We start from the raw sequence: 27,763 nt of genomic DNA on the forward strand, positions 1-27,763 counted from the left end.
AACATGACTAAATCTTACAAACACAATGTTGAATAGAAGAAGCCAGATATAAAAAATACACACTGAATGATTCCTTATATTTAAAGTTTTTAAAAGAACAGGTAAAACTAAGTTATAAAGAAAAACAAAAAAGTAATTAATAAAAAGTGGTTTCTTTTTGGAGGGAGGTAGAGAATAATGAACAGGAAGGAACAGAAGAGGAGTTCTGAAGTACTGGCAATATCTGTTCCTTTACCTGAGTGGTCATCACATGGGTGTTCACTGTTGTAATGCCTGAATACATTTCTGGCTGTAACAATTGGGTATAACAATTAGATTCTACTGGCATCTAGTGGGTAGAAGCTATGAATACTGCTAAACATTTCAGAATGCACAGAAGAGTAAAAGAATTATCCATCCCAACTGTCAATAGTGCCAAGTTTGAGAAATCCTGCTGTGGAGGAGTTGTCTTACTATATTTACACAGGTACTCTCTTAACCTCTTATATCACTAGTGATTTCCTGTATCTTCTTTCTCTGTCTCTCCTTCCAATCTCTTCCTACCTTAATGGCTTTGAAATAGTAAACTGCAATGAATCTTACAGTTGCAAGGTACTAAGTGTTGCTCATACCACATGAGTACTCCAGATGAGTATCCAGCCCTGAATGACACCTTAACCGCAGTTTGTAGGACCCTAAGCAGAAAACCAAGCTAAGATATGCATAGACTCCTAACTGACAGAAACTGTGAGATAATAAATATGTGTAGTTTTAAGCTGCTATAGTTGAGGTCATTTGTTATGCAGCAGTAGAACACTAATACAGTCTCTTTACAGCTTGCTTCTTCAAAGCCAAGAAGAGAAAGAGTTTCTTCGTGGAGAACTGGGAGACAATTCTCTACTGGCCTTTTGCATTTTTGCATATCTTATGAGCAAAGGCACTGACTGCTTTTGTTCTGGACAGACTTTTCAAGGATGTTTATATAGTGAATAGCCTTGAAAGATACAGTGTCTCCTTCTAGAGCAAAGGGCAGGTTTGCTTACAGTCTCAGAAGGTAAAGATGGTGCCTCCCTGCACAATAGCAGGCAAATATGCTTACTGCCCTTTATAAAAGATTCAGGTTCCCTAAGATCATCAATTCTCTCCTGTAAAACTCTGTATGTGCAGGTATCACCTAGCCCTCTTCACATCGCCCTGTGGGAAAAGGAGCTTGGGGAATCAGTGCAAGAAAATGTTGATACTCTGGATACTGCTATTATGAGTACAAAGTCTTTCCTCTCTGATCTAGGAGTCTGTGTCTTTTGTCAGCATTTTTGAAACTGTGGCAGGCTAACTTGTTAGCTTGCAAGTAGGGTAGAATATCAGATCCCTTACAGTCCCTGATAATACTATGCTGTAATTGCTTTTTTTTAACCAAAATCTCAAAATGAATTATAAATTCCGTTGGATTAGAGATTTACTTCTTACTGTATCCGTAGCACTCATTACAATGCCTGGTAAAATAACTTGTTGAATTAATTAAAGAAGGAGCCATGTACTACATACTCTATATGGCAGTCTGAAATCAATGGAAAAAAATTAAAAGTTATTCAAAACAAAGCAAAGAAACTTGGGTAAAAACTTGAAAAAAATTCTTTGATATCAAAGTTTTCAAATGTTGCAGGAAGTATTTTGGATGTCTATAATGGAAAACACAAACATTCTTAATGTAATACATTAAATTGTAAGGTTATAAATACTGCACAAAAAGAAAAGACATTTGGATTAATTAAAATAACAAATTTAAGTTTTATTCTCAATTAATATTTATGATCAGAAAATATGCATTTTCTAATATCAATATTCTTAAAGAGAAAATATGAGAATTCATCTTAAGAAAACAATTCCATACTGGAAATTTTCAGAGAACATTTAGTTCATTCAGAAGTTTAAGCCAATCATAAAATTCAGCAAAAGAACATTTAGTTCATCCACAAGCTTAAGCAAATAATGCAACTTAACCAGCACAAGTCTGAACTAATTTAGTAAATATCATGTTTAATTAAGATATATATATATTTATATTAAACGAAGGAAAAGACTCATTTAAAATATATCTCCAGATGGCTGAGGAAACAGAAACTGAGAAACAGTATAAGGAATACTGAAATGCATTGAATTATGTATAAAGTCAATATATTGCTTAAGTTTCCTTAAAAGTTAGTACATCTCATCTGAAAAGTATTTTTTTTACTTTATTTTTTTCCTTTTTAAAAAATGTTTTATTGGAGTATAGTTGATTTACAATGTTATGTTAGTTTCAGGTGTGGAAAGTATTTTTTAAAAAGCCTCCACAAAGGACAGATGTGCTGGTTAAGGAAAAAATGTATAACTATGACTGATTCCCCCAAAACTAAAAAGGATGGGAAGTAACATTGGCCCATAAAAACCTTGTGGAGCTAGTTACAGATTGCCTTTTCTAGACTGGAAAGAAGATTCCAGATTCTCAGTTTACAGAATTACCTTACACTTAGCCCACTGGGCTTTTCTAAAATCTGACAGTCAAACTGATTACAGAAGCTGGTTATTTAATCACAGATATTTCCCAGACAGCTAGTTGGCTAAATTGATATTACTTTCTTAATATAACCAGAAACAGTCTAATGCAAAAACATGTACAGCTGACCCTTGAACAACACAGGTTTGAACTGTATGGGTCCACTTAAACGCAGATTTCTTTCAATAAATACTCATATGTACTGGATATTTATTTTCTCTTCCTTATGATTTTCTTAATAACGTTTTCTTTTCTCTAGCTTACTTTATTGTACGAATACAGTATAAAAACATATAACATACAAAATATGTATTAATCAGCGTTTATGTTATCAGTAAGGACTCCAGTCAACAGTAGGCTATCAATAGTTAAGTTTGGGGGAAGTCAAAAACTATATGAGGATTTTCAATTTGCAGGGGGTCAGTACCCCTAAGCCTCATGTTGTTCAAAGGTCAATGGTATATTACTAATTCTTATAGCCAGCGAAACTAAATCATGAATATGTATGACTGTGTAATACTACACATTACACAAGATGACAACAAAGAGACTGCTCTCAGGTGTAATCTGATAATTAATTCTTTCCTATAATAAAATATTACCTGTATCTAATGATGAGGAAACATCAGACAAACCCAAATTGAGCGAAAATACATACCCGTAATTTTTAAGTGTCAAGGTCATGATTGAAGACTAAATAGACACAAAAACTAAAGGCAATGCTTGATTCTTAACTGAATCCTTTTTCTATAAAGGACATTATTGGCGGGACTTCCCTGGTTGTCTAGTGGTAAAGAATCTGCCTTACAATGCAGGGGACGCAGGTTCAATCCCTGGTCAGGGAACTAATATTCCACTTCCCGTGGGGCAACTAAGCTCATACGTGCCTCAACTAGAGAGCCTGCATGCTGCAAACTACAGAGCCCACACGCTCTGGAACCCGCGTGCCATAACTACAGAGCCCATGTGCCCTGGAGCCTGCACGCCACAACTAGAGAGAAGCCTGAACACCGCAACAGCCCGTGTGCCGCAACAAAAGATCCCGCATGCCTCAACTAAGACCTGATGCAGCCAAAAATAAATTAAATAAATAAATAATAAATACATCTTTAAAAATAATAATAAAGGATATTATTGACAAAATTGGAAAAACTTGAATGGGGTCTGAGGATTAAATGTTATTAAATGGTATTATCATTCTTAATTTCCTTATTTTGAAGGTTTACTGTGGTTGAATAGGAGAATATCCTTGTTGTAAGAAATACTAACATATTTGAGAGTGATAGAGCATCATGTCAGCAACTAACTCTTAAAATTTTCAGGAAAATAAGTTCTTTGTAATGTACTTGCAAATTTTCTGAAGATTTGACATTTTATTTAATTTTTATTTTCACTTTCTAAAGATGCTGAAACCAAAAGGTCTTACATGCTTCCAGAGAATGGAGGGGGAAAATATGTCTGTCATATCCAAAATTCAGGAGTCTCAATGGTTTCAACTTCTCAATAGAAACATTATAAGCTACAAGACAGTGGGGAAATGCCTCCTAAATTCTGAACGAAAATTACTTCCTGACGAATTCTATTTTCAGCAAAACTATCAATCAAACATGAGGAAATGAGAAAACATTTCAGACATATAAAGTCTCACTCTTTCTCAAAAAGTTACTAAAAAATGTGCTCCATGAAAAGAAGAGAGTAAGTCAAAACAGAGGAAGACTTGGGATATAAAAAACAAGAGATCCCGGACTTCCCTGATGGTCCAGTGGTTAAGAATCTGCCCTCCAATGCAGGGGACGTGAGTTGGATCCCTGGTCAGGGAACTAAGATCCCACATGCTGAGAGGCAACTAAGCCCACGTGCCGCCAACTACTGACCATGTGGGCCACAACTAGAGAGAAGCCCATGTGCTGCAACAAGGAGCCTGCGTGCCACAGTGGAGGATCCTGTGTGCCGCAACTAAGACCCAATGCAGCCAAAAATAAAATAAATAAATAAATATTTTTTAAAAAGAGAGAGAGATCCAATGCAGGATAGACAATGATGTTGAAGAGAAATCTGGGGTCATAGCTGTATACTAGTGAAAGAGAGGTAACCAATCCAGATTGGAACAAGTTTGAAACCTGTGGAAGAGACACCTTCCAGAGGTTTTAATTGACTGAGTACCTGAAGTGAATGAATGAATACTGAGAGGATATTTAGAATACACTGAAAGGATATTTAGATAATTGGTGAAAACAACTATGCTTGAATTAGTGAAAATACAAGGTAAACCACACAAAGAAAAAGTTATTAATTCTGGGGGAAAAATGTAAAAAGTTGTGCATGCTCAGTTCTGTGTAGCATGGATAGTCATAATCATTTTGATATAACTAAAATTATGTTATAACCTTACTGGGTGAGGGGAAGTAGGGAAGTGTCCATGTTTATAGAAGAAAAAGGAAAGAAAGCTAAATAGTCATCCTTCTGGAAGGGAATTAACATGTAATATCAAAAGATATATCAAGGGCTTCCCTGGTGGCGCAGTGGTTGAGAATCCGCCTGCCGATGCAGGGGACACGGGTTCGTGCCCCGGTCCGGGAAGATCCCACGTGCCGCGGAGCGGCTGGGCCCGTGAGCCATGGCCGCTGAGCCTGTGCGTCCGGAGCCTGTGCTCCGCAACGGGAGAGGCCACAACGGTGAGAGGCCCGCGTACCACAAAAAAAAAAAAAAAAAAACAACCAAAAAAAAAAAAAAAAAAAAAAAAAAAAAAAGATATATCAAGAAAATGAAAACACACCCCAATAAATGGTAGAAAATATTTGTAAATCATATATACAGTAAGGGACTTATACCCAGAATATATAAAGAACTCTTACAACTCAATAATAAAAAGACAATCCAATCAAAAATTAGCAAAGGATATGAGTAAGCATTTCTCCAAGGAAGATATACAAATGGCCAATAAGCGCAAGAAAAGGTGCTCAACATCATTAGTCATATCAGCAAAATGCAAATAAAAACCACAAGAGACCACTTCATACCCACTAGAATGACTAGAATCAAAAAGTCAGATAATAACAAATGTTTGCAAGGATGTGGAGAAATTGGGACCCTCATAGACTGCTGGTGGAAATGTAGAATGATAGTCACTTTGGAAAACAGTCTGGCAGTTCCACAAACAATTAAACATAGTTACCATATGACCCAGCAATTCCACTCTAGGTATACATCCAAGATAAACAAAAACTTACATCCACACAAAAACTTGTATATAAATATTCAGAGCAGCATTATTAATAATCAAAAGTGCAAACAACTCAAATGTTCATCAACTGATGAACAGATAAACAAAATGTGCTATATCTATACAATGGAATATTATTTATCAATAAAAAGAATCAAATATATATATATTTTTGCAGTACGCGGGCCTCTCACTGTTGTGGCCTTTCCCGTTGCAGAGCACAGGCTCAGCGGCCATGGCTCACGGGCCCGGCCGCTCCGCAGCATGTGGGATCTTCCCGGACCAGGGCACGAACCCGCATCCCCTGCATCGGCAGGCGGGCTCTCAACCACTGCGCCACCAGGGAAGCCCAAAAGAATCAAATATTGATGTATGCTACAGTATGAATTAACCTGAAACATTATGCTAAGTGAAAAAAGCTAAACATAAGAGACTACATATTGTGTGATTCTATTTATATGAAATGTCAAGAATAGGCAAATCTAAAGGAACAGATAGATTAGAAATGCCAAGAACTGGGGGGAAGAGGATTGGGAGGAATGGAAAGTGATTGCTAATGGGTATAGCATTGCTTTTTGGGGTGATGAATACGTTCTAAAATTGACAGTAGTGTTTGTTGTACAACTATGAATATACAAAACATGGTTAAATTGTATACTTCAAATGGGTGAAGTGTATGCTTTGTGAATCCTACCTTGATAAAGCTGTTATATTTTAAAAAATAAGCTGTGTGATATATGTAGAAATAAAATATATGACAATAGCCCAGTGGGAGGAAGGGGGGGAATGGCAGCATACTACCATAAGGTTTTCTTTTTCAGCTTTATTGAGGTATAACTGACATATAAAATTATAAGATATTTAAAGTGTACATAGTGGTGATTTGATGTACATACACATTGCAAAAGGATCCCCCCATCTAGTTAATTAATGCATGCATCACCTCACATATTCATGTTTCTTTTTGTATGTGAGAACATTTAAGATTTACTCTCTTGGCAAATTTCATTTATACAATACAGTGTTATCAACTACAGTCACCATGTTTTACATTTGATCCGCAGATCTTATTCATCTTACAGTTGAAAGTTTGTACCCTTTTACCAACTTCTTCCTATTTCCCTGATCTGCAAGCCCTGGCAACAACTTTTCTGCTCTCTCTTTATGTGAGTTTGCTGCTTTTTTTTTTTTTTTTTTTTAGATTTCTCATACACGAAACCATGCAGTATTTATCTTTTTCTGTCTGGCTTATTTCACTTAGCATAATGCCCTCAATGCTACCCCTGTTGCCACAAATGGAAGTATTTCCTTCTTTCTCATGACTGCATAATATTCCAGTGTGTGTCTGTGTGTGTGTGTCTGTATCTTGGCTATTGTGAATAATGCTGCAATGAACATGGGAGTGCAGATATCTCTTTGACATCCTGCTTCTATTTCATTTGGATATATACTTAGAAGTGGGATTGCTAGATCATATGGTAGTTCTATTTTTTAAATTTTTTGAGGAACTGCTATACTCTTTTCCATAAATTTAGCTGCACTAATTTATATTCCATCAATAACGCACAAGGGTTCCTTTTACTCCACATCCTCACCAACACTTGCTATCTTACGTCCTTTTGATGACAGGCATTCTAAAAAAGTGAGAGGTGATATCTCATTGTGGTTTTGATTTGCATTTCCCTGATGATTAGTGATGCTGAACACCTTTTCACGCACCTGCTAGTTATTCATATGTCTTCTTTGGAAAAATATCTATTTGGTTCCTCTGACCATTTTTTAATAAGATTGTTTGGTTTCTTGCTATTGAGTTATATGAGTTCTTTATATATTTTAAATATTAACTCCTTATCAGATATATGATTTACAAATATTTTCTCCAATTCTGGAGTTACATTTTCATTTTATTGGGTTTTTTTTTTTTTGCTGTGCAGAAGTTTTTTAGTTGGATGTACTCCCAACTTGTGTTATTTTTGCTTTTGTTGCCACTACTCTATGGTTCTTATACCATATGTGAAGTGACATAATATTATTTGAAGGTAGACTGAATTCAGCTAAAGATGTATTCTATAAACCTGAAAGCAACCATTAAAACAACAAAACAATGAGTTCTATCCAATAAATCAACAGAGGAGTAAAATGGGATCATAAAAAATATTCAATTAATCCAAAAGAAGGCAGAAGAAAAGGAAAAGAAAGCAAATAGAAAAAAAGTACCATGATGGCAGATTTAAATCAAAACATATCAATAATCTCATTAAGTACAAATGAAATAAACACCCTAATTAAAAGTAAGGAATTCCCTGGTGGTTCAGTGGTTAGGACTCTGCACTTTCACTGATGAGGGTGTAGGTTCAAATCCCTGGTCAGGGAACTAAGATCCCACAAGCTGCGTGGCCAAAAAAAAAAAGGAAGAAGAAACAGGTAACCTGAAGAGCATCATATCTATTAAATATTTAAGAAGCTGAATTTAGAGTCAAAAACATTCCTACAAAGAAAATTCCAAGTTTTAATGGCTTCATTTGTGAATTCTACCAAACATTTAAGGAAGAAATAGTACCAGTTCTACACAAACACTATGAGAAAATTGAAGAGGAAGGAATGCTTCTAACCTCAGTGTATGAAACCAACAAATTTTGTTCCAGACATCAGTTGTTCTAGGTTACCTCTCATTTGCATATATTGAATTTTAAGGTGTTTCAATTATTTAAGGAAACTTCCAATTCTCTGCCTGCCCAACAGCCAAAACTTTTCCATATAATGTTTTTATTGTAAATGAACCTTAAGAGTATTATCTCTACAATATGGAAAGGCTTCTTAAACATAGATAAGCCTTCAATGGATTTGCAAAGTAATCAAATTTTACTGATGTACAAGACGTCTTTCCTTTTTAAGCACATGAGCAAAAATATACAGGTGACCCTTGAACAACATGGGTTTGAATGGTGCAGGTCCGTCCACTCATAGATGAATTTTATTCAAAAAATACAGTATGACACAATCCAGTCACAGAACCCTCCTATGCAGAAGGCTGACTGTAAAGTTACACACCTGCATGGGTTTTCAACTGTATGGGGGGCAGGGAGGGGGCACTCCAACCCCGGCATTGTTCAACAGTCAACTGTACATGTATTTCATTAAAGTAAATATTTTTCAATTCACCTTAAATGGAAGAATGAAAACCATCTATTACTTTCTTTATAGAATGTGCCTATAGGCACTAAGTATTTACTTATTATTTTTTAATAGATCTTTATTGGAATATAATTGCTTCACAATACTGTGTTAGTTTCTGTTGTACAATAAAGTGAATCAGCCATATGCATACATATATCCCCATATCCCCTCCCTCTTGAGCCTCCCTTCCACCCTCCCTATCCCACCTCTATAGGTCATCGCAAAGCACCAAGCTGATCTCCCTGTGCTATGCTGCTGCTTCCCACTAGCTATTTTACATTTGGTAGTGTATATATGTCAATGTTTCTCTCACTTTGTGCCAGCTTACCCTTCCCCCACCATGTTCCCAAGTCCATTCTCTATGTCTGCATCTGCCACTAGGTTCATCAGTACCAGTTTTTTTTTTTACATTCCACATATACGTGTTAGCATACAGTTTTTGTTTCTCTCTTTCTGACTTACTTCACTCTGTATGAAAGACTCTAGGTCCATCCACCTCACTACAAATAACTCAATTTCATTTCTTTTTATGGCTGAGTAATATTCCATTGTATATATGGCACTAAGTATTTAAATTTGTAAAATATCCAAAGACTTTGTTTCATTCTTAAATGTTAAGCATATTTTAAAACTAATCAAACTTCACATAATGGTCACCTTTTAAAGGACCTTTGGAACTAAAACAATTTTTCTCTAGTTTATTAAGCAAATTATTATAATTTAAGGTTTTTGAAAATGATATCCAAATTCTTTAAGTAAATATTTGATTAAGGAAAATACACCAATTCCTCACCTAAGAAACTTTTAATTTTAAGTATATCATATATGATAATACATTGAGGAAAAAAGTTTCCTTTAAAAAGGCATTAAACTCCAGATATTAATAATGAAGTACTTTTCCAAAAGATTTTCATATTTTCCAATTGTTACATCATATTAAGACAAGTTATATCACATAAGGTATAACAATATAACATATAATTTATACATAAACATACCGTGTCTTGCTTCGGAATTTGGACTAAAACAGAAAGAAGCTGCTCTGTATCAAGAAATCTTGCTATAACTGAAACAAACAAACAGAAACTATGAGCAGTTAAACTTTATGTTACAGTTTTTAAATATATACTATGTAAAATATTATCCTCAAGTAATAAAACAGAACAGTTTTACCCGCAAATATTATTTGTTTGAATTATCTTCATCTATCTTATAATTACCAGGAGTAAGATAATAAATTCTAGTGGTCTTTTCCTAATTTTGATTACTCAGAACTTGTCTTCAAATTTTGCCACTGTTCATCACCCCTTCCTTCTTGAAACTCTACTTCTCTAACTTTTAGGTGTTGCTTATCATAATTTTCTTCTCACCTTTTTGACTTCTAACTTTTCTACATGATACTTAAAAGATCAGAGAAGATTAGTTTGAAAGCATAGTTCAACCACTAACCATATAACCTTCCAAAAGTTACATAACTTCTCTGAACTTTAGTTGTTCTCATCTTTTAAATGTGGATAATAACATCTTCCTCCTAGGGTTGTAGTGAGGATTAAGTGCAATAATATGTGTAAAGTACCTTGCACATACCAGAGCTCAAAACTTTTATTCTTCTCAACTCATTTTCCAGCTTCATGTACACTATAAAAGTGTATGCATAGGCAATTGGAATCTATCCCTTTTAAATGTCCCCAGGTGTTTTTTTCTTTACCTTAAACTAATAGTAACTATTTCTTAATGACTCATGGTTATTATCATCATTGTAATGTGTGATCTCAAAAGTTTTTGTGTAAACTTATTGATACTTTCACAAAGTGGCCCCAAACTGTTATCCTTTAAAAAAAAGAACTAAATACAAAAATTTTATGTCACTTCTTTCTTATTCAAACTTTTGACGTTCTTCAGTTTGCCTACCTCTAGAGCTGTGCCCCTTTCTAAATTACCACTTCTATGGTAATTATGTTAAAACTGTGGTTAAAAAATTAGAGTAAATAGGCTGAGTATACTACTATACTGTTAAACTATTATATTATACTACCATGACATTTTACATGTGAGTCCACTAGTCAGACTCTCTTAAGCCCTCACACAGATTGGCCTTTCTCTTTTTCAGTCTCTTCCTTCTTCCTCTCCCCAAATCTACTATAACAAACAAACAATGTTTCTAAAATAAGGATTTGACCATATATATAACTCTCTTGGTTTAGAATCATCACCTCCCTATTGATTTCATGATAAAATCCAAATTTCTTAGCATTATGTAAAGGCTTTTCATAAACCAGCCCCAATTCTCATTTCCTGCCATTCCCCAAGACTTCAAGTCATAAATAACTATTGGCCATGCCTTAAATACAGCAAGTTCTTTTATAACAATTTAAGTATAACTGCAGAGGCTTATGTTAACTCTGCCTTCCTCAACTTCCCAGAAAAACAAGTGTACCTAGAAAGTAATGACTACTCAAGATCATAGGCAGCAGCACCCATACCAGATCTTTATCCCAGCCACTGCATCCAAAAAACATTTTTGTTACTCCTATGCACATCAACATACCTTGCTCAGGCATGTTTCCTTTGTCTTGAGTATCATTTCTAGAATTCTCCTGTTGTCAAAATCCTACTCATTCCCTTAAGACAGAGCTAAAATATTATCTCTGTAAATCCTGGATTCTATATTTATCCCAGCTCCCTCCTCTATGTTTCCACAAAATATTAAATTATTATTGTGTTTTTCACACTGTATCATATTTATTTATTTAGAGTTCTGTGTCTCTAACATGAATGTAAGATCCCTGAGGACAAAAACTTATAACTTAATCTTCATGTTTTCATCCCTATTGTAGAATGCCTACAAGAAAGTATGTACTGTACTTTTAATGAGGTTCACATTCTCATATTTTAATAAACTATAAAAATTACCCTTGTTCTATATTCCTGTTCCCCTATTTTATTACATGTTAAGATAAAGTATAAACTGTCAAGATAAAGAAAATATAGAAATATTTAACATTTGTAGATGCCAATTTAAAACTTTCTGTTATAAGGAATTATAAAACTTAAAATATATGAAAACTAAAGTTTCAAATAAAATCCAAGTTTTTCATTAAAATCTCATCATATAGAACATTATAATCTTTGGAACAACAGAATACAATTTTCAACATGTTCAATAATAAATCAATAGCTTAACAAATATGAACACCCATTATGTCCTAGACTCATATGCGAATCATCCAACAAAACATTCACTTACAATACAGTAAGATAAGTGCCATAACAAGATACTACAGACAACATATAGAAAAGATACCTAATATAGACTTGGGGAGTCAGAGAGGCTTCTAGAAGAAGTGACATCTAAACTAGGATGGTAAATTATGAACTGCAGTTGGCTAAAGAGTAGCTTGGGAGAAGAGGTTGCAAAGAAGAAAGAGAAAAGATTCTAGACAAATATTACAGAGTGCAAAAGCCAGAACATGATATGCACTAAAACAGACACACAGATCAATGGAACAGAAATAAACCCATGTACATATGACCAATTAATCTATGACAAAGAAGGCAAGAATACACAATGGGGAAAAGACAGTCTCTTCAATAAATGGTGCTGGGAAAATTGGACAGCTACATGTAAAAGAATGAAATTAGAATATTTTCTCACACCATATACAAAAATATACACAAAATAGATTAAACACCTAAATGTAAGACCTGACACCACAGAACTCCTAGAAGATAACATAGACAGAACACTCTTTGACATGAATGGTCAACAGTTTTTTGGATCTGTTTCCTAAGGCAAAGGAAATAAAAACAAAAATAAACAAATAAGACCTAATGAAACTTAAAAGCTTTTGCAAAGCAAAGGAAACCACTGACAAAATGAAAAGACAGTCTACTGAATGGGAGAAAATATTTGCAAATGATATATCCAATAAGGAGTTAATATCCAAAATATATAAACAGCTCAAATAACTCAATATCAAAAAAACAAATAATCCAATTAAAAAATAGGCAGAAGACCTGAATAGACATTTTTCCAAAGAAGACATACAGATGGCCAACAAGCACACGAAAAGATGCTCAACACTGCTAATCATCAATGAAACGCAAATCAAAACCATAATGAGATATCACCTGACACCTGTCAGAATGGCTATCATCAAAAAGACCACAGGGCTTCCCTGGTGGCGCAGTGGTTGAGAGTCTGCCTGCTGATGCAGGGGATATGGGTTCATGCCTCGGTCTGGGAAGATCCCCAATGCCGCAGAGCGGCTAGGCCCGTGAGCCATGGCTGCTGAGCCTGCATGGCCGGAGCCTGTGCTCCACAATGGGAGAGGCCACAACAGTGAGAGGCCCTCGTACCGCAAAAAAAAAAAAAAAAAAAAAAAAAAAAAAGACCACAAATAACAAATGTTGGCAAGCTTGTCGAGAAGAGGGAACCTTCATACACTGATGGTGGGAATGTAAATTGGTGCAGTCACTGTGGAAAACAATATGGAGATTTCTCAAAAAACTAAAAATAGAACTACCATATGACTCAGCAATTCTACTCCTGGGTATATATCTGAAAAAAACAAAAACACTAATTAGAAAAGATACATGCACCCCAATATTCACAGCAGCATTAGTGACAATTGCCAAGATATGGAAGCAACTTAAGTGTCCATCAATAGATGAGTGAATAAAGAAGATGTGGTATGTGTGTGTGTGTGTGTGTGTGTGTGTGTGTGTGTGTGTGTGTGTGTGTGTGGAATACTACTCAGCCATAAAAAAGGATGAAATTTTGCCATTTGCGAAAACATGGATGGGTCCTGGAGGGTATTATGCTTAGTGAAATAAGTCAGGCAGAGAAAGACAAACACTTATACATGGAATCTAAAAAATAAAACAAATGAAAGAGTATAGCAAAACAGAAACAGACTCACAGATACAGAGAACCAACTAGTGGTTAACAATGGGGAGAGGGTAGGGAGGAGGGGCAAGAGAGGGGCAGGGGATTAAGTGGTACAAATTACTATATATAAAATAAGTAAGCTACAAAGATATATTATACAGCATAAGGAATATAGTCATTTTGTAATAACTTTAAATGGAGTATAATCTATACAAATTTTGAATCATTATGTCGTACAACTGACACTAATATTGTAAATCAACTATACCCCAATGGAAATAAATTAAATTAAAAAATTTTTAAAAGCCAGAACATGAGACAGGATATGTTCAAGTAACTAAAAGAAGTTCAATTATACTAGAAGGCAGAATGACAAGTGACGAGTAACAAGAGATGCTGTGGGAGATGATAAAGAAATAGCCATCCAGAAGAGTTTGGATTTTAGCCTAAAAGTAATGAGAAGAGAATGAAGGATTTTATGCAAGTGGATATGTGGTAGCCCCACAAAGATGTCCACATCTTAATCCCTGGAACCTCTGAATATGTTATCTGGTAAAGGGGACTTTGAAGATGGGATTAAGTTAAGCATCTTGAAATGGAGAGATTATTCTGGATTACTTGTTAGTCCCAAAGTAATCACAAGGGTCCTTATAAGAGGGAAGCAGGGGAATTCCCTGGCCGTCCAGTGGTTAGGGATCTGTGCTCTCACAGCCAGGGGCCCAGGTTCTATCCCTGGTCAGGGAGCTAAGATCCCACGTGGCCAAAAAAGAAAAAAAGAAAAAATAAAAGAGGGAAGTAGGAGGATCAGTCAAAGAGAGAAGATATAAGGACAAAAGCAGAGGTCAGAAAGTAGAGATGAAACTATTCTGCTGGCTTTGAAGATGGAGGAAGGGCCATGAGCCAAGGAATGTAGATGGTCTCTAGAAACTGGAAAAGGCAAGGAAACAGTTTTGCCCCTAGAGCCTCCAGCAGAAATGGTGGACCTGCTAACACATTGATTTTAGCCCAGCAAAACTGATTTCTGACTTCCAGAACTGTAAGATAATAAATTCATGTTGTTTTAAGCCACTAAATTTGTGGTACTTTGTTACATCAACAACAAGAAGCTAATGAAGAGTAATATGCTCAGATTTATATTTTCAAAAGATCTCTCATGGGCTTCCCTGGTGGAGCAGTGGTTGAGAGTCCGCCTGCCGATGCAGGGGATACGGGTTCGTGCCCCGGTCTGGGAAGATCCCACATGCCGCGGAGCGGCTGGGCCCATGAGCCATGGCCGCTGGACCTGTGCGTCCGGAGCCTGTGCTCCACAACGGGAGAGGCCACAACAGTGAGAGGCCCACGTAGCGCAAAAAAAAAAAATAAAAGATCTCTCAGGTTCTCATATAGAGAAGAGACTGTAAAGAACAAGACTGGAGGAGGAAGCCAAACAGAAGGCTGCTGCAATAAATCAGATTATAGATAAATGGTACCCCAGGCTGGAGCAACAGCATTGGGAATAGAAGCTAAACATGCAAGAGATATATAGAAAAGAGACTTTGCAGAATTTGATGATTAATTTCAGGGAAGGGAAGTGTCAAGAATGACTTCCAGGTAACTGGTTTGGTAAACAGCTTGGATGTAGAGCTATTCTCTGAAATCAGAAGGGATTGATTTAGAAGGGAAGATGGCACAGTTTGGACACATTAAATGTGAGGTGATTAAGGAACATCTAATAAGTGCTCAGTAGGCAATAAGATATATGGGACTGAAGGTCTATAGAGATATCTGGGCATGAGATGTAAATTTGGAAGTTACGAATACGTGAATGATAATTATAAGACCAAGAAGGTGAGTAAACCATATAATAAGAATATACGGGGTAAAAAGACAACCTAGGACATACCTTTGAAGAGCCATAGCATTTAGGGAACGAGCAAAGGAAAACAAGCCTAAAAAGAAGACTCAGAAGTCATTCTCACTTCCATTTGAAAGAAAGGACTCTGGGGTTTTTACTCTGTTACCTGCTCAATGACAGAGCTTTCTGAAGACATTCCAAGACAGTATACAGTCCTGTAGTCTATTTGGAAATAGTAAAGATAACATTACGAGGGAGATACCCCATTGGTTTTGACTGGATAGTCATAAACTTGTTAAAGAAATGAGTGATAGAGCTTAAAAAAAGGAAACTCCAAAGAAATAGGAAGAAAACTAGGAAACTGTAAAATCACAGAAAAAAAGAAAGGCAGTAATTCAAAAAGGAGAGATTTTTGGCAGCACCAAAGAAGTTGGATTTCAAATAGGAGAACTAATATGTGTCTGTCAAATTTAAAAACAATGAGACTATGGGTGAATGTTTTAGGCTGGGTGCTCCAGAAGCAGACGCTGAGATGAGGATTCATGTGCAAGTAATATATTAAGAATTTGCTTCCACGAGAAACCAATAAAGAAGACAAGAAGGACAGGAAAGAGAAAAAAAGCCAAGCAAAAGTATAATTTCAGGCAAAGTCCTATGGAAGGTAACTTCAACCGATCCTGTAGAAGCCTTGTGGACTTTAAGTTACATTCATGGTTTTTGCCAAAACAGTGTGAGACAGCTGGGCTTTCATACTCCCATAACAGTCATTTAAGGTCCTCAAGGCACTTTTGGCATTCTGTGCCTGAGAGCAAAGCTCTCTAATAGCCTGAGGGCAGGCCTCTAAAGAGAGTCCAGGTACAGTCCATTAGAAGCAAAAGCTCACATAGCAGGGAAAAGGGGCACACAGAAAGGTAAAAGAGACTCAAGAAGATCTGGACAAAGAACCAACAATATCTGCTATAGTGACCTTGACAAGAGCAGTCTCAGTGCAGGAGTGGGCACAGAAACAAGACGGATTGATTAAGATGTAATGATGAAGAGAAGATAGTGTGTGCAGAAAATTTGTTTTTCAACAAGATGTTTAATGGAAGAAGAGAGATAAGGTGTTGCTGTGAACAAGGTTGACCAGTTAAAAACTGGCCTTTTTGTACCCTTCCCAAAGCCTCACAAAATACACAGGAATATACAGAAAAAAATGAATATACAAAACAACATTGGAAATGCAGAGTCACAGTCAGTATAATGTCAGAATTTTGAAGAAATTATACTAATTAAAAGGTATTTAGAATTGGACTTAGGAAAACCTAAAGGCTGTAAATGCCTTCTAGATTTTCAGGTACCACTTCCGTTTAGACCTCCAGAGCAACAGGAGGGGAGGTTGGGGGAGTGAGGTTATGGAAAACAGATCAAGTTGCTAGAAAGCAGGAATTGCACTTGGATCAGTGCATATAAACTGCCCCTCCACCTACAGATTTAAGAAGAAAATTACACTGCCATGCTAGTGAACAGATGCCAAGGGCAATTCTCTTACCTCATGTTATGAGTTGGATTGTATCCCCCAAAAAGAAACTTTGAAATCCTAAACCCTAGTATCTGAATGTGACATTACTTGGAAATTGGATCTTTGCTCATGTCATCAAGTTAAGATAAGGTCATTAGGATGAGCCTTAATCAAACAGGACTGGTATCTTTTTAAGAAGACAATGTATTTTGTTAAAAAATTTGTATTTGTAAAAGTAGATGATATTCATTTACCTGACTGAAGTCCAAAAAAGAGTTCCTCATCTTGAAGCAGTTCTTGAACACAATCTAACCTCATGTTAATGGTTTCAACATCAATTAGAGGTTCTAATATATTAGAACGAAGTCTTCTACTTCCTCCAGGAGTCTTAGTGTAATTTAGAACACCAAAGAGTGTGTGATTGTTCCTTTAAAAACACAAGTTAGGAAAATTTCATTAAGTATACAAAGGAAAATCCAATAAAACTATAATTTAACTTTAAAAATAATCCTATAATTATCTCAACATCACCTGAGCCACCAGTCACTTGTCTAGACAACTGCCACAGTCTCTTAATTGGTCTTCTAGCTTCCAGATTTCTTCCTTTCAGTCTACTTTTCACATGGCAGCCAGTATAATATTTTAAAGTGGCAAATCAGAATTGACTGGGGTGGGGGGAGCGAAAAGATAGCGGAAGAGTAAGACGCGGGGATCACCTTCCTCCTCACAGATACATCAGAAATACATCTACACGTGGAACTTCTCCTAAAGAACACCCACCAAACGCTGGCAGAAGACCTCAGACCTCCCAAAAGGCAAGAAACTCCCCACGTACCTGGGTAGGGCAAAAGAAAAAAGAATAAAGGGAGACAAAGAATAGGGACGGGACCTGCACCAGTGGGAGGGAGCCGTGAAGGAGGAAAGGATCCCACACACTAGGAGCCCCTTCGCGGGCGGAGACTGCGGGTGGCGGAGGGGGGAGCTTCGGGGCCGCGGAGGAGAGCGCAGCAAGAGGGTACGCAGGGCAAAGCGGAGAGATTCCCGCAGAGGATCGGCGCTGACAGCACTCACCAGCCCCGAGAGGCTTGTCTGCTCACCCGCCGAGGCGGCCGGGGCTGGGAACTGAGCCTCGGGTGGATCCCAGGGAAAGGTCTGGAGTTGGCAGAGTGAAAACAGCCTGAAGGCGTTAGTGCACCACGGCTAGCCGGGAGGGAGTCCAGTTGAAGTCTGGAGCTGCCTAAGAGGCAAGAGACCTTTTCTTCCCTCTTTGCCTCCTGGTGCGCGAGGAGAGGGGTTTAAGCGCGCCGCTTAAAGGAGCTCCAGAAACGGGCGCAGAGCTACCTAAGAGACAAGACTTTTTCTTGCCTCTTCGCTTCCTGGGGAGCGAGGAGAGGGGATTAAGGGCACCGCGTAAAGGAGTTCCAGAAATGGGCGTGAGCCTCGGCTGTCGGCAGGGACAACAGAGACGGTTGGGGGACGCTAGGGTTGCTACTGCTGCCACCAAGAGGCCTGTGTGCGAGCACAGGTCACTCTCCACACCACCCCTCCCGGAAGCCTGTGCAGCCCGCCACTGCCGGGGTCCCGGGATCCAGGGACAGCTTCCCCGGGAAAACACACGGTGCGCCTCGGGCCGGTGCACCGAACCACCGGCCTCTGATGTCGCAGGCTTGCCCCGTATCCATGCCCCTCCCTCCCCCCTGGACTGTGCCAGAGCCCCCGAATCAGCTGCTCCTTTAACCCCGTCCTGTCTGAGCGAAGGGCAGACGCCCTCGGATGACCTACACGCAGAGGTGGGGCCAAGTCCTAAGCTGAACCCCAGGAGCTGTGCGAACAAAGAGGAGAGGGGGAGGTCTCTCCCAGCAGCCTCAGAAGCAGTGGATTAAAGCTCCACAGTCAACTTGAAGTGCCCTGCATCTGTGGAAAACCTGAATAGACAGCAAAATATCCCAAGTTGAGGAGGTGGACTTTGGGAGCAAGATATACTATTATTTTCCCCTTTTTTTCTTTTTGTGAGTGTGTATGTGTGTGCTGCTGTATGAGATTTTGTCTGTATAGCTTTGTTTTCACCATTTGTCCTAGGGTTAGACCGACCTGTTTTTTTTTGGTTTTTTGTTTTGTTTTTTTCCTTTAATAGAAATTTTTCTTCTCAATAATTATTTTTTATTTTAATAACTATATTTTATCAAACTTTATTTTGTCTTTGCCCTTTCTTTCTTCCTTTCTTCCCTCCTTTCTTTCCTACTTCCCTCCTCCCTTCCTTCCTCCCTTCCTTTCTTCCTTCCTTTTTTCCTTCCTCCCTCCCTTCCTTTCTTCCTTCCTTCCTTCCCTCCCTTCCTCCTTCCTTCCTTCCTTTCTTTCTTTTCTACTTTTTTCTCCCTTTTATTTTGAGCCGTGTGGATTAAAGGCTCTTGGCACTCCAGCCAGGTGTCAAGGCTGTGTCTCTGAGGTGGGAGAACCAACCTCAGGACACTGGTCCACAAGAGACCTCCCAGCTCCACATAATATCAAACGGCGAAAATCTCCCAGAGATCTCCATCTCAACACCAAGACCCAGCTTCACTCAAGGACCAGCAACGAACAGTGCTGGACACCCTATCCCCAGCAAAGAGCAAGACAGGTAAACAGCTCCATCCATTAGCAGAGAGGCTGCCTAAAATCATAATAAGGCTACCAACATCCCCATACACACCACCAGACGTGGACCTGCCCACCAGAAAGACAAGATCCAGCCTCATCCACCAGAACAGAGGCACTAGTCCCCCCAACCAGGAAACCTGCTCAACACACTGAACCAACCTTAGCCACTGGGGACAGCCACCAAAAACAATAGGAACTACGAACCTGCAGCCTGCAAAAAGGAGACCCCAAACACAGTAAGATAAGCAAAATGAGAAGACAGAAAAACACACAGCAGATGAAGGAGCAAGATAAAAACACACCAGACTTAACAAATGAAGAGGTAATAGCCAGTCTACCTGAAAAAGAATTCAGAATAATGATAGTAAAGATGATTCAAAATCTTGAAAATAGAATAGACAAATTGCAAGAAACAGTTAACAAGGACCTAGAAGAAATAAAAAGGAAGCAAGCAACGATGAGCAACACAATAAATGAAATGAAAAATACTCTAGATGGGATCAATAGCAGAATAACTAAGGCAGAAGGACGGATAAGTGACCTGGAAGATACAATAGTGGAAATAACTACTGCAGAGCAGAATAAAGAAAAAAGAATGAAAAGAACTGAGGACAGTCTCAGAGACCTCTGGGACAACATTAAACACACCAACATTCGAATTATAGGGGTCCAAGAAGAAGAGAAAAAGAAAGGGACTGAGAAAATATTTGAAGAGATTATAGTTGAAAACTTCCCTAATATAGGAAAGGAAATAGTCAATCAAGTCCAGGAAGCACAGAGAGTCCCATACAGGATAAACCCAAGGATAAACACTCCAAGACACATAATAATCAAACTGTCAAAAATTAAATACAAAGAAAACATATTAAAAGCAGCAAGGGAAAAACAACAAATAACACACAAGGGAATCCCCATAAGGTTAACATCTGATCTTTCAGCAGAAACTCTACAAGCCAGAAGGGAGTGGCAGGACATATTTAAAGTGATGAAGGAAAAAAACCTACAACCAAGATTACTCTACCCAGCAAGGATCTCATTCAGATTTGATGGAGAAATTAAAACCTTTACAGACAAGGAAAAGCTGAGAGAGTTCAGCACCACCAAACCAGCTTTACAACAAATGCTAAAGGAACTTCTCTAAGCAAGAAACACAAGAGAAGGAAAAGACCTACAAGAACAACCAGAAACAATTAAGTAAATGGTAATAGGAACATACATATCAATAATTTCCTTAAATGTAAATGAATTAAATGCTCCCACCAAAAGACACAGACTGGCTGAATGGATACAAAAACAGGACCCATATATATGCTGTCTACAAGAGACCCACTTCAGACCTAGGGACACTTACAGACTGAAAGTGAAGGGATGGAAAAAGATATTCCATGCAAATGGAAATCAGAAGAAAGCTGGAGTAGCAATTCTCATATCAGACAAAATAGACTTTTAAATTAAGACTATTACAAGAGACAAAGAAGGACACTACATAATGATCAAGGGATCGATCCATGAAGAAGATATAACAATTGTAAATATTTATGCACCCAACATAGGAGCACCTCAATACATAAGACAAGTACTAACAGCCATAAAAGGGGAAATCGACAGTAACACAATCATAGTAGGGGACTTTAACACCCCACTTTCACCAATGGACAGATCATCCAAAACGAAAATAAATAAGGAAACACATTGCAAAAGATGGATTTACTTGATATTTATAGGACATTTCACCCCAAAACAACAGAATACACATTTTTCTCACGTGCTCATGGAACATTCTCCAGGATAGATCATATCTTGGGTCACAAATCTAGCCTTGGCAAATTTGAGAAAATTGAAATCGTATCAAGTATCTTTTCTGACCACAACGCTATGAGACTAGATATCAATTACAGGAAAAGATCTGTAAAAAATACAAACACATGGAGGCTAAACAATACACTACTTAATAATGAAGTGATCACTGAAGAAATCAAAGAGGAAATCAAAAAGTACTTAGAAACAAATGACAATGGAGACACGACGACTCAAAACCTATGGGATTGGGCTTCCCTGGTGGCGCAGTGGTTGAGATACCGCCTGCTGATGCAGGGGACATGGGTTCGTGCCCCGGTCCGGGAAGATCCCACATGCTGCAGAGCGGCTGGGCCCGTGAGCCATGGCCGCTGAGCCTGTGCGTCCGGAGCCTGTGCTCCGCAACGGGAGAGGCCACAACAGTGAGAGGCCCGCGTACCACACACACACACACAAAAACCTATGGGATGCATGAAAAGCAGTTCTAAGAGGGAAGTTTATAGCAATACAATCATACCTTAAGAAACAGGAAACATCTCGAATAAACAACCTAACTTTGCACCTAAAGCAATTAGAGAAGGAAGAACAAAAAAACCCCAAATTTAGCAGAAGGAAAGAAATCATAAAGATCAGATCAGAAATAAATGAAAAAGAAATGAAGGAAACAATAGCAAAGATCAATAAAAGTAAAAGCTGGTTCTTTGAGAAGATCAATAAAATTGATAAACCATTAGCCAGACTCATCAGAAAAAAAAAAGGGAGAAGACTCAAATCAACAGAATTAGAAATGAAAAAGGAGAAGTAACAACGGACACTGCAGAAATACAAAGGATTATTAGAGATTACTACAAGCAACACTATGCCAATAAAATGTACAACCTAGAAGAAATGGACAAATTCTCAGAAATGCACAAGCTGCCGATACTGAACCAGGAAGAAATAGAAAACATGAACAGACCAATCACAAGCACTGAAATTGAAACTGTGATTAAAAATCTTCCAGCAAACAAAAGCCCAGGACCAGATGGCTCCACAGGCGAATTCTATCAAACATTTAGAGAAGAGCTAACACCTATCCTTCTCAAACTCTTCCAAAATATAGCAGAGGGAGGAACACTCCCAAACTCATTCTATGAGGCCACCATAACCCTGATACCAAAACCAGACAAAGACGTCACAAAGAAAGAAAACTACAGGCCAATATCACTGATGAACATAGATGCAAACATCCTCAACAAAATACTAGCAAACAGAATCCAACAGCACATTAAAAGGATCATACACCATGATCAAGTGGGGTTTATTCCAGGAATGCAAGGATTCTTCAATATACGCAAATCAATCAACGTGATACACCATATCAACAAACTGAAGGAGAAAAACCATATGACCATCTCAATAGATGCAGAGAAAGCTTTTGACAAAATTCAACACCGATTTATGATAAAAACCCTGCAGAAAGTAGGCATAGAGGGAACTTTCCTCAACATAATAAAGGCCATATATGACAAACCCACAGCCAGCATTGTTCTCAATGGTGAAAAACTGAAACCATTTCCACTAAGATCAGGAATAAGACAAGGTTGCCCACTCTCACCAGTCTTATTCAACCTAGTTTTGGAAGTTCTAGCCACAGCAATCAGAGAAAAAAAAGAAATAAAAGGAATCCAAATAGGAAAAGAAGAAGTAAAGCTGTCACTGTTTGCAGATGACATGATACTATACATAGAGAATACTAAGGATGCTACCAGAAAACTACTAGAGCTAATCAATGAATTTGGTAAAGTAGCAGGATACAAAATTAATGCACAGAAACCTCTGGCATTCCTGTACACTAATGATGAAAAATCTGAGAGTGAAATTAAGAAAACACTCCCATTTACCATTGCAACAAAAAGAATAAAATATCTAGGAATAAACCTACCTAAGGAGACAAAAGACTTGTATGCAGAAAACTATAAGACACTGATGAAAGAAATTAAAGAAGATACAAATAGGTGGAGAAATATATCATGTTCTTGGATTGGAAGAATCAACATTGTGAAAATGACTCTACTACCCAAAGCAATCTACAGATTCAATGCAATCCCTATCAAACTACCACTGGCATTTTTTACAGAACTAGAACCAAAAATTTCACAATTTGTATGGAAACACAAAAGATCCCGAATAGCCAAAGCAATCTTGAGAACAAAAAATGGTGTTAGAGGAATCAGGCTCCCTGACTTCAGACTATACTTCAAAGCTACAGTAATCAATGCAGTATGGTACTGGCACAAAAACAGAAATATAGATCAATGGAACAGGATAGAAAGCCCAGAGATAAACCCACCCATATATGGTCACCTTATCTTTGATAAAGGAGGCAAGAATATACAGTGGAGAAAAGACAGCCTCTTCAATAAGTTGTGCTGGGAAAACTGGACAGCTACCTGTAAAAGTATGAAATTAGAACACTCCCTAACACCACACACAAAAATAAACTCAAAGTGGGTTAAAGACCTAAATGTAAGGCCAGACACTATCAAACTCTTAGAGGAAAACATAGGCAGAACACTCTATGACATAAATCACAGCAAGATTCTTTTTGACCCATCTCCTAAAGAAATGGAAATAAAAACAAAAATAAACAAATGGGACCTAATGAAACTTAAAAGCTTTTGCACAGCAAAGGATACCATAAACAAGACCAAAAGACAACCCTCAGAATGGGAGAAAATATTTGCAAATGAAGCAACTGACAAAGGACTAATATCCAAAATTTATAAGCAACTCATGCAGCTCAATAACAAAAAAACAAACAACCCAATCCAAAAATGGGCAGAAGAACTAAATAGACATTTCTCCAAAGAAGATATATAGATTGCCAACAAACATATGAAAGAATGCTCAACATCATTAATCATTAGAGAAATGCAAATCAAAACTACAATGAGATATCATCTCTCACCGGTCAGATTGGCCATCATCAAAAACTCTAGAAACAATAAATGCTGGAGAGGGTATGGAGAAAAGGGAACACTGTTGCACTGCTGGTGGGAATGTAAATTGATACAGCCACTATGGAGAACAGTATGGAGGTTCCTTAAAAAACTACAAATAGAACTACCATATGACCCTGAAATCCCACTACTAGGCATATACCCTGAGAAAACCATAATTCAAAAAAAGTCATGTTCCAAAATGTTTATTGCAGCTCTATTTACAATAGCCAGGACATGGAAAAAACCTAAGTGTCCATCAACAGATGAATGGATAAAGAAGATGTGGCACACAATGGAATGTTACTCAGCCATAAAAATAAATGAAACTGAGTTATTTGTAATGAGATGGATAGACCTGGAGTCTGTCATACAGAGTGAAGTAAGTCAGAAGGAGAAAAACAAATACCGTATGCTAACACATATATATGGAATCTAAGAAAAAAAAACGTCATGAAGAGATTAGTGGTAGGACGGGAATAAAACAGAGACCTACTAGATCATGGACTTGAGGATATGGGGAGGGGGAAGGGTAAGCTGTGACAGTGTGAGAGAGTGGCAGGGACATATACACACTACCAAATGTAAATTAGATAGCTAGTGGGAAGCTGCCGCATAGCACAGGGAGTTCACCTCTGTGCTTTGTGACCACCTAGAGGGGTGGGAGGGAGGGTGACGCAAGAGGGAAGAGATACGGGAACATATGTATATGTATAACTGATTCACTTTGTTGTAAAGGAGAAACTAACACACTATTGTAAAACAGTTATAATCAAATAAAGAAGTTAAAAAATAATAATAATCCTATAATGTACGGTAGTGGTTCTCAAACTTTAATATGCATACAAATCACATGAGGATTCTAATTCAGTAGGTCTGGGATGAGGCTTGAGAATCTACGTTCCAAATATACTCTCAGGTATGCTGTCAGTCAGTGAAGCACACTTTGATTAACAAGATCGACAGAATCGTCTTGCGTTTAGTTAATGGCTTTTTTCATAGATCAGTTATAATACTCAGACTAATATAAAATATTCTAGTCCATGGCATTCCATCGGTAATAGCAAGATATCAACAACACATCCTTAAGGGGAGAGAGAACTTTTACACTGATAAAATGAGTATTTAATATAATCACTCTGTTCTACCTTAAGAAGTTAGAGAATTATAAGTAAAAGAGGAAGAAAGAAAATATTATCAGGTACAGAAACTGTTCAAAACAAACAAACAGGGCTTCCCTGGTGGCGCAGTGGTTGAGAGTCTGCCTGCCGATGCAGGGGACGTGGGTTCTTCCCCCGATCCGGGAGAATCCCACATGCCACGGAGCAGCTGGGCCCGTGAGCCATGGCCACTGAGCCTGCGCGTCTGGAGCCTGTGCTCCGCAACGGGAGAGGCCACAGCAGTGAGAGGCCCGTGTACCGCCAAAAAACCCCCCCAAAACCAAAAAACAAACAGGACTGTACAGAGAATGACCAGGAGGGTTGATTTAGTTAGGTTGGTTGAGAAAGACCTGTATGTATATTCAGCAGTTGAGTTAAGAAGGCATCCGTGCCAAGATGATGATGAGATGGGAATAATGATGACAACTGATGGTGAGTATAGCTAATATATACTGAACACAAAGTATGTGCCAGGCCTTATTCTAAGCACTTTACACATATTAACTTATTTAATTCTAACAATGATGGTATGAGATAGATGCTATTATTAACATTTTATAAGGGAAGAAACTGAAACACAAAGAAATTAAGTAACTTGCCCAAGGTTTCCAAATAAGTGAACAAGAAAAGAGTTACCGTTTAAAAGGGCAAAACAGAACAGCAATTTAAGCCCAGGTAGTCTTTCTGGCTCCAGAACCAGAAAGAAGACCAAAGTTGGTAGAGCACTGCAAGTGAGGGTAAGAATTAAGGGAGATGAATGAAGAAGTTGAAAGAGACCAGAACACAGAAGTCCTTGTAGGCCACGGTAAAGAGTCTGAATTACATTCTAAATATAATAGGAGCTCTGGAAGATTTTAAGCAGGAAAGTTCCAAGATCTAATTTCTGGTTTAAAAGGATCACACTCTGGCCACTAGGTTGAGAATAGACTAATTGTAGGAGGGGAAGAAAGCAGAGAGACAAGTTAGGGACTATTATACTATATAGTAGTCCAGGCTAAAATGATGGAGGTATGGGTTAGGTTTGTAGCACCAGAAATGCTAAGAAGTGATCCAGAATATGTATGTACTCTAAAGATTGAGTCAGGAGGATTTACTGACATATTGAATCTGGGTTAAGAGAGGAAAGGAAATAAAAATGACTCAAGTCATCAGACTGCCAAATTTTTGGTATATCAATTTAAACAAATTTTTAGGGAACTATTCAAATCCAGTCCTGGCTGGGAGTAGGGGTCATCATAGGTAAGTCACAGGCACAATTTTGAGAACTTGCCTTCTGCAGGAACAAAGGAAGTGGGGAGCATACCTAAATCTGCCATTTGCTATAGAAATCAATGGGTGAAACAGTATGCTGAACAAATAACAAATCCATAGAAGCATTAGAGCTATTCAGACAGTTCAGTAGATAGCATGCCCATCTTTTAACCTAATATTCTTTGGCTCAAGTCTGTGAAAAGACCTCAATTTCTCCTTTCAACTGTAATATGAACACTTGGAGGTCAAATATCCTATCATTTAATATATAGCAGGAACTCAAGCAATGTTTGACAATGATAATGGTAAACAGTGATTAACTATGAAATGTGACAAAGTAAAACTGAGTACAAAACCCTTTGTAATAATTACCAGCCTTGGTTATTGACTGTCTATGTTACCCCATGTTATTTTAATTTAGAAAGTCAATGACGGAGTACTTTATCCAGATATTATTTTATCCCTTTTTTCCTAGCAATAGAAAAAATATTATTAATTCACTAAGCTGAAAAGGAATAATTATAATTAATTATAAACTCCTTTAAAGCATTATAATTTTAGACCACCATTATTCAGTGGAACTACAAAGGTGTTGAGGTCACTACACTGACAATGACAAATAGTATACACAGTACTATTTTTACCTTTACTAAAAGTAGTGCCAACAGTACCTAGATAGATCTAAACTGTTCTTAATGATTAAAGTAAATAATAAAAAAATTAGATATTACAGGTTTCTAAGTTTGTAACTGTAAATAATGTCTGGAGATTTCACATAATTAAAAGTGAAGCCAAG

The 27,763-nt window shown here is 37.7% G+C and overlaps 1 protein-coding gene across 1 annotated transcript in view; it reads right to left on the reverse strand.

Annotated features, from left to right (window-relative positions):
* The window catches only part of MSH4 (mutS homolog 4), a 100,259-nt gene that overhangs the window by 54,630 nt on the left and 17,866 nt on the right, over positions 1–27,763 (reverse strand). Inside the window, exons 7-8 of the mRNA XM_059052704.2 lie at positions 17,396–17,568; positions 9,914–9,981 (exon numbers count right to left, since the gene is read on the reverse strand). Coding sequence (XP_058908687.2) covers positions 9,914–9,981; positions 17,396–17,568 — 241 coding nt within the window. The remainder of the gene's footprint in view (positions 1–9,913; positions 9,982–17,395; positions 17,569–27,763) is intronic.

This window comes from Kogia breviceps, chromosome 1, assembly GCF_026419965.1.
Source record: "Kogia breviceps isolate mKogBre1 chromosome 1, mKogBre1 haplotype 1, whole genome shotgun sequence".
NCBI classification, from domain to species: Eukaryota; Metazoa; Chordata; class Mammalia; order Artiodactyla; family Physeteridae; genus Kogia; species Kogia breviceps.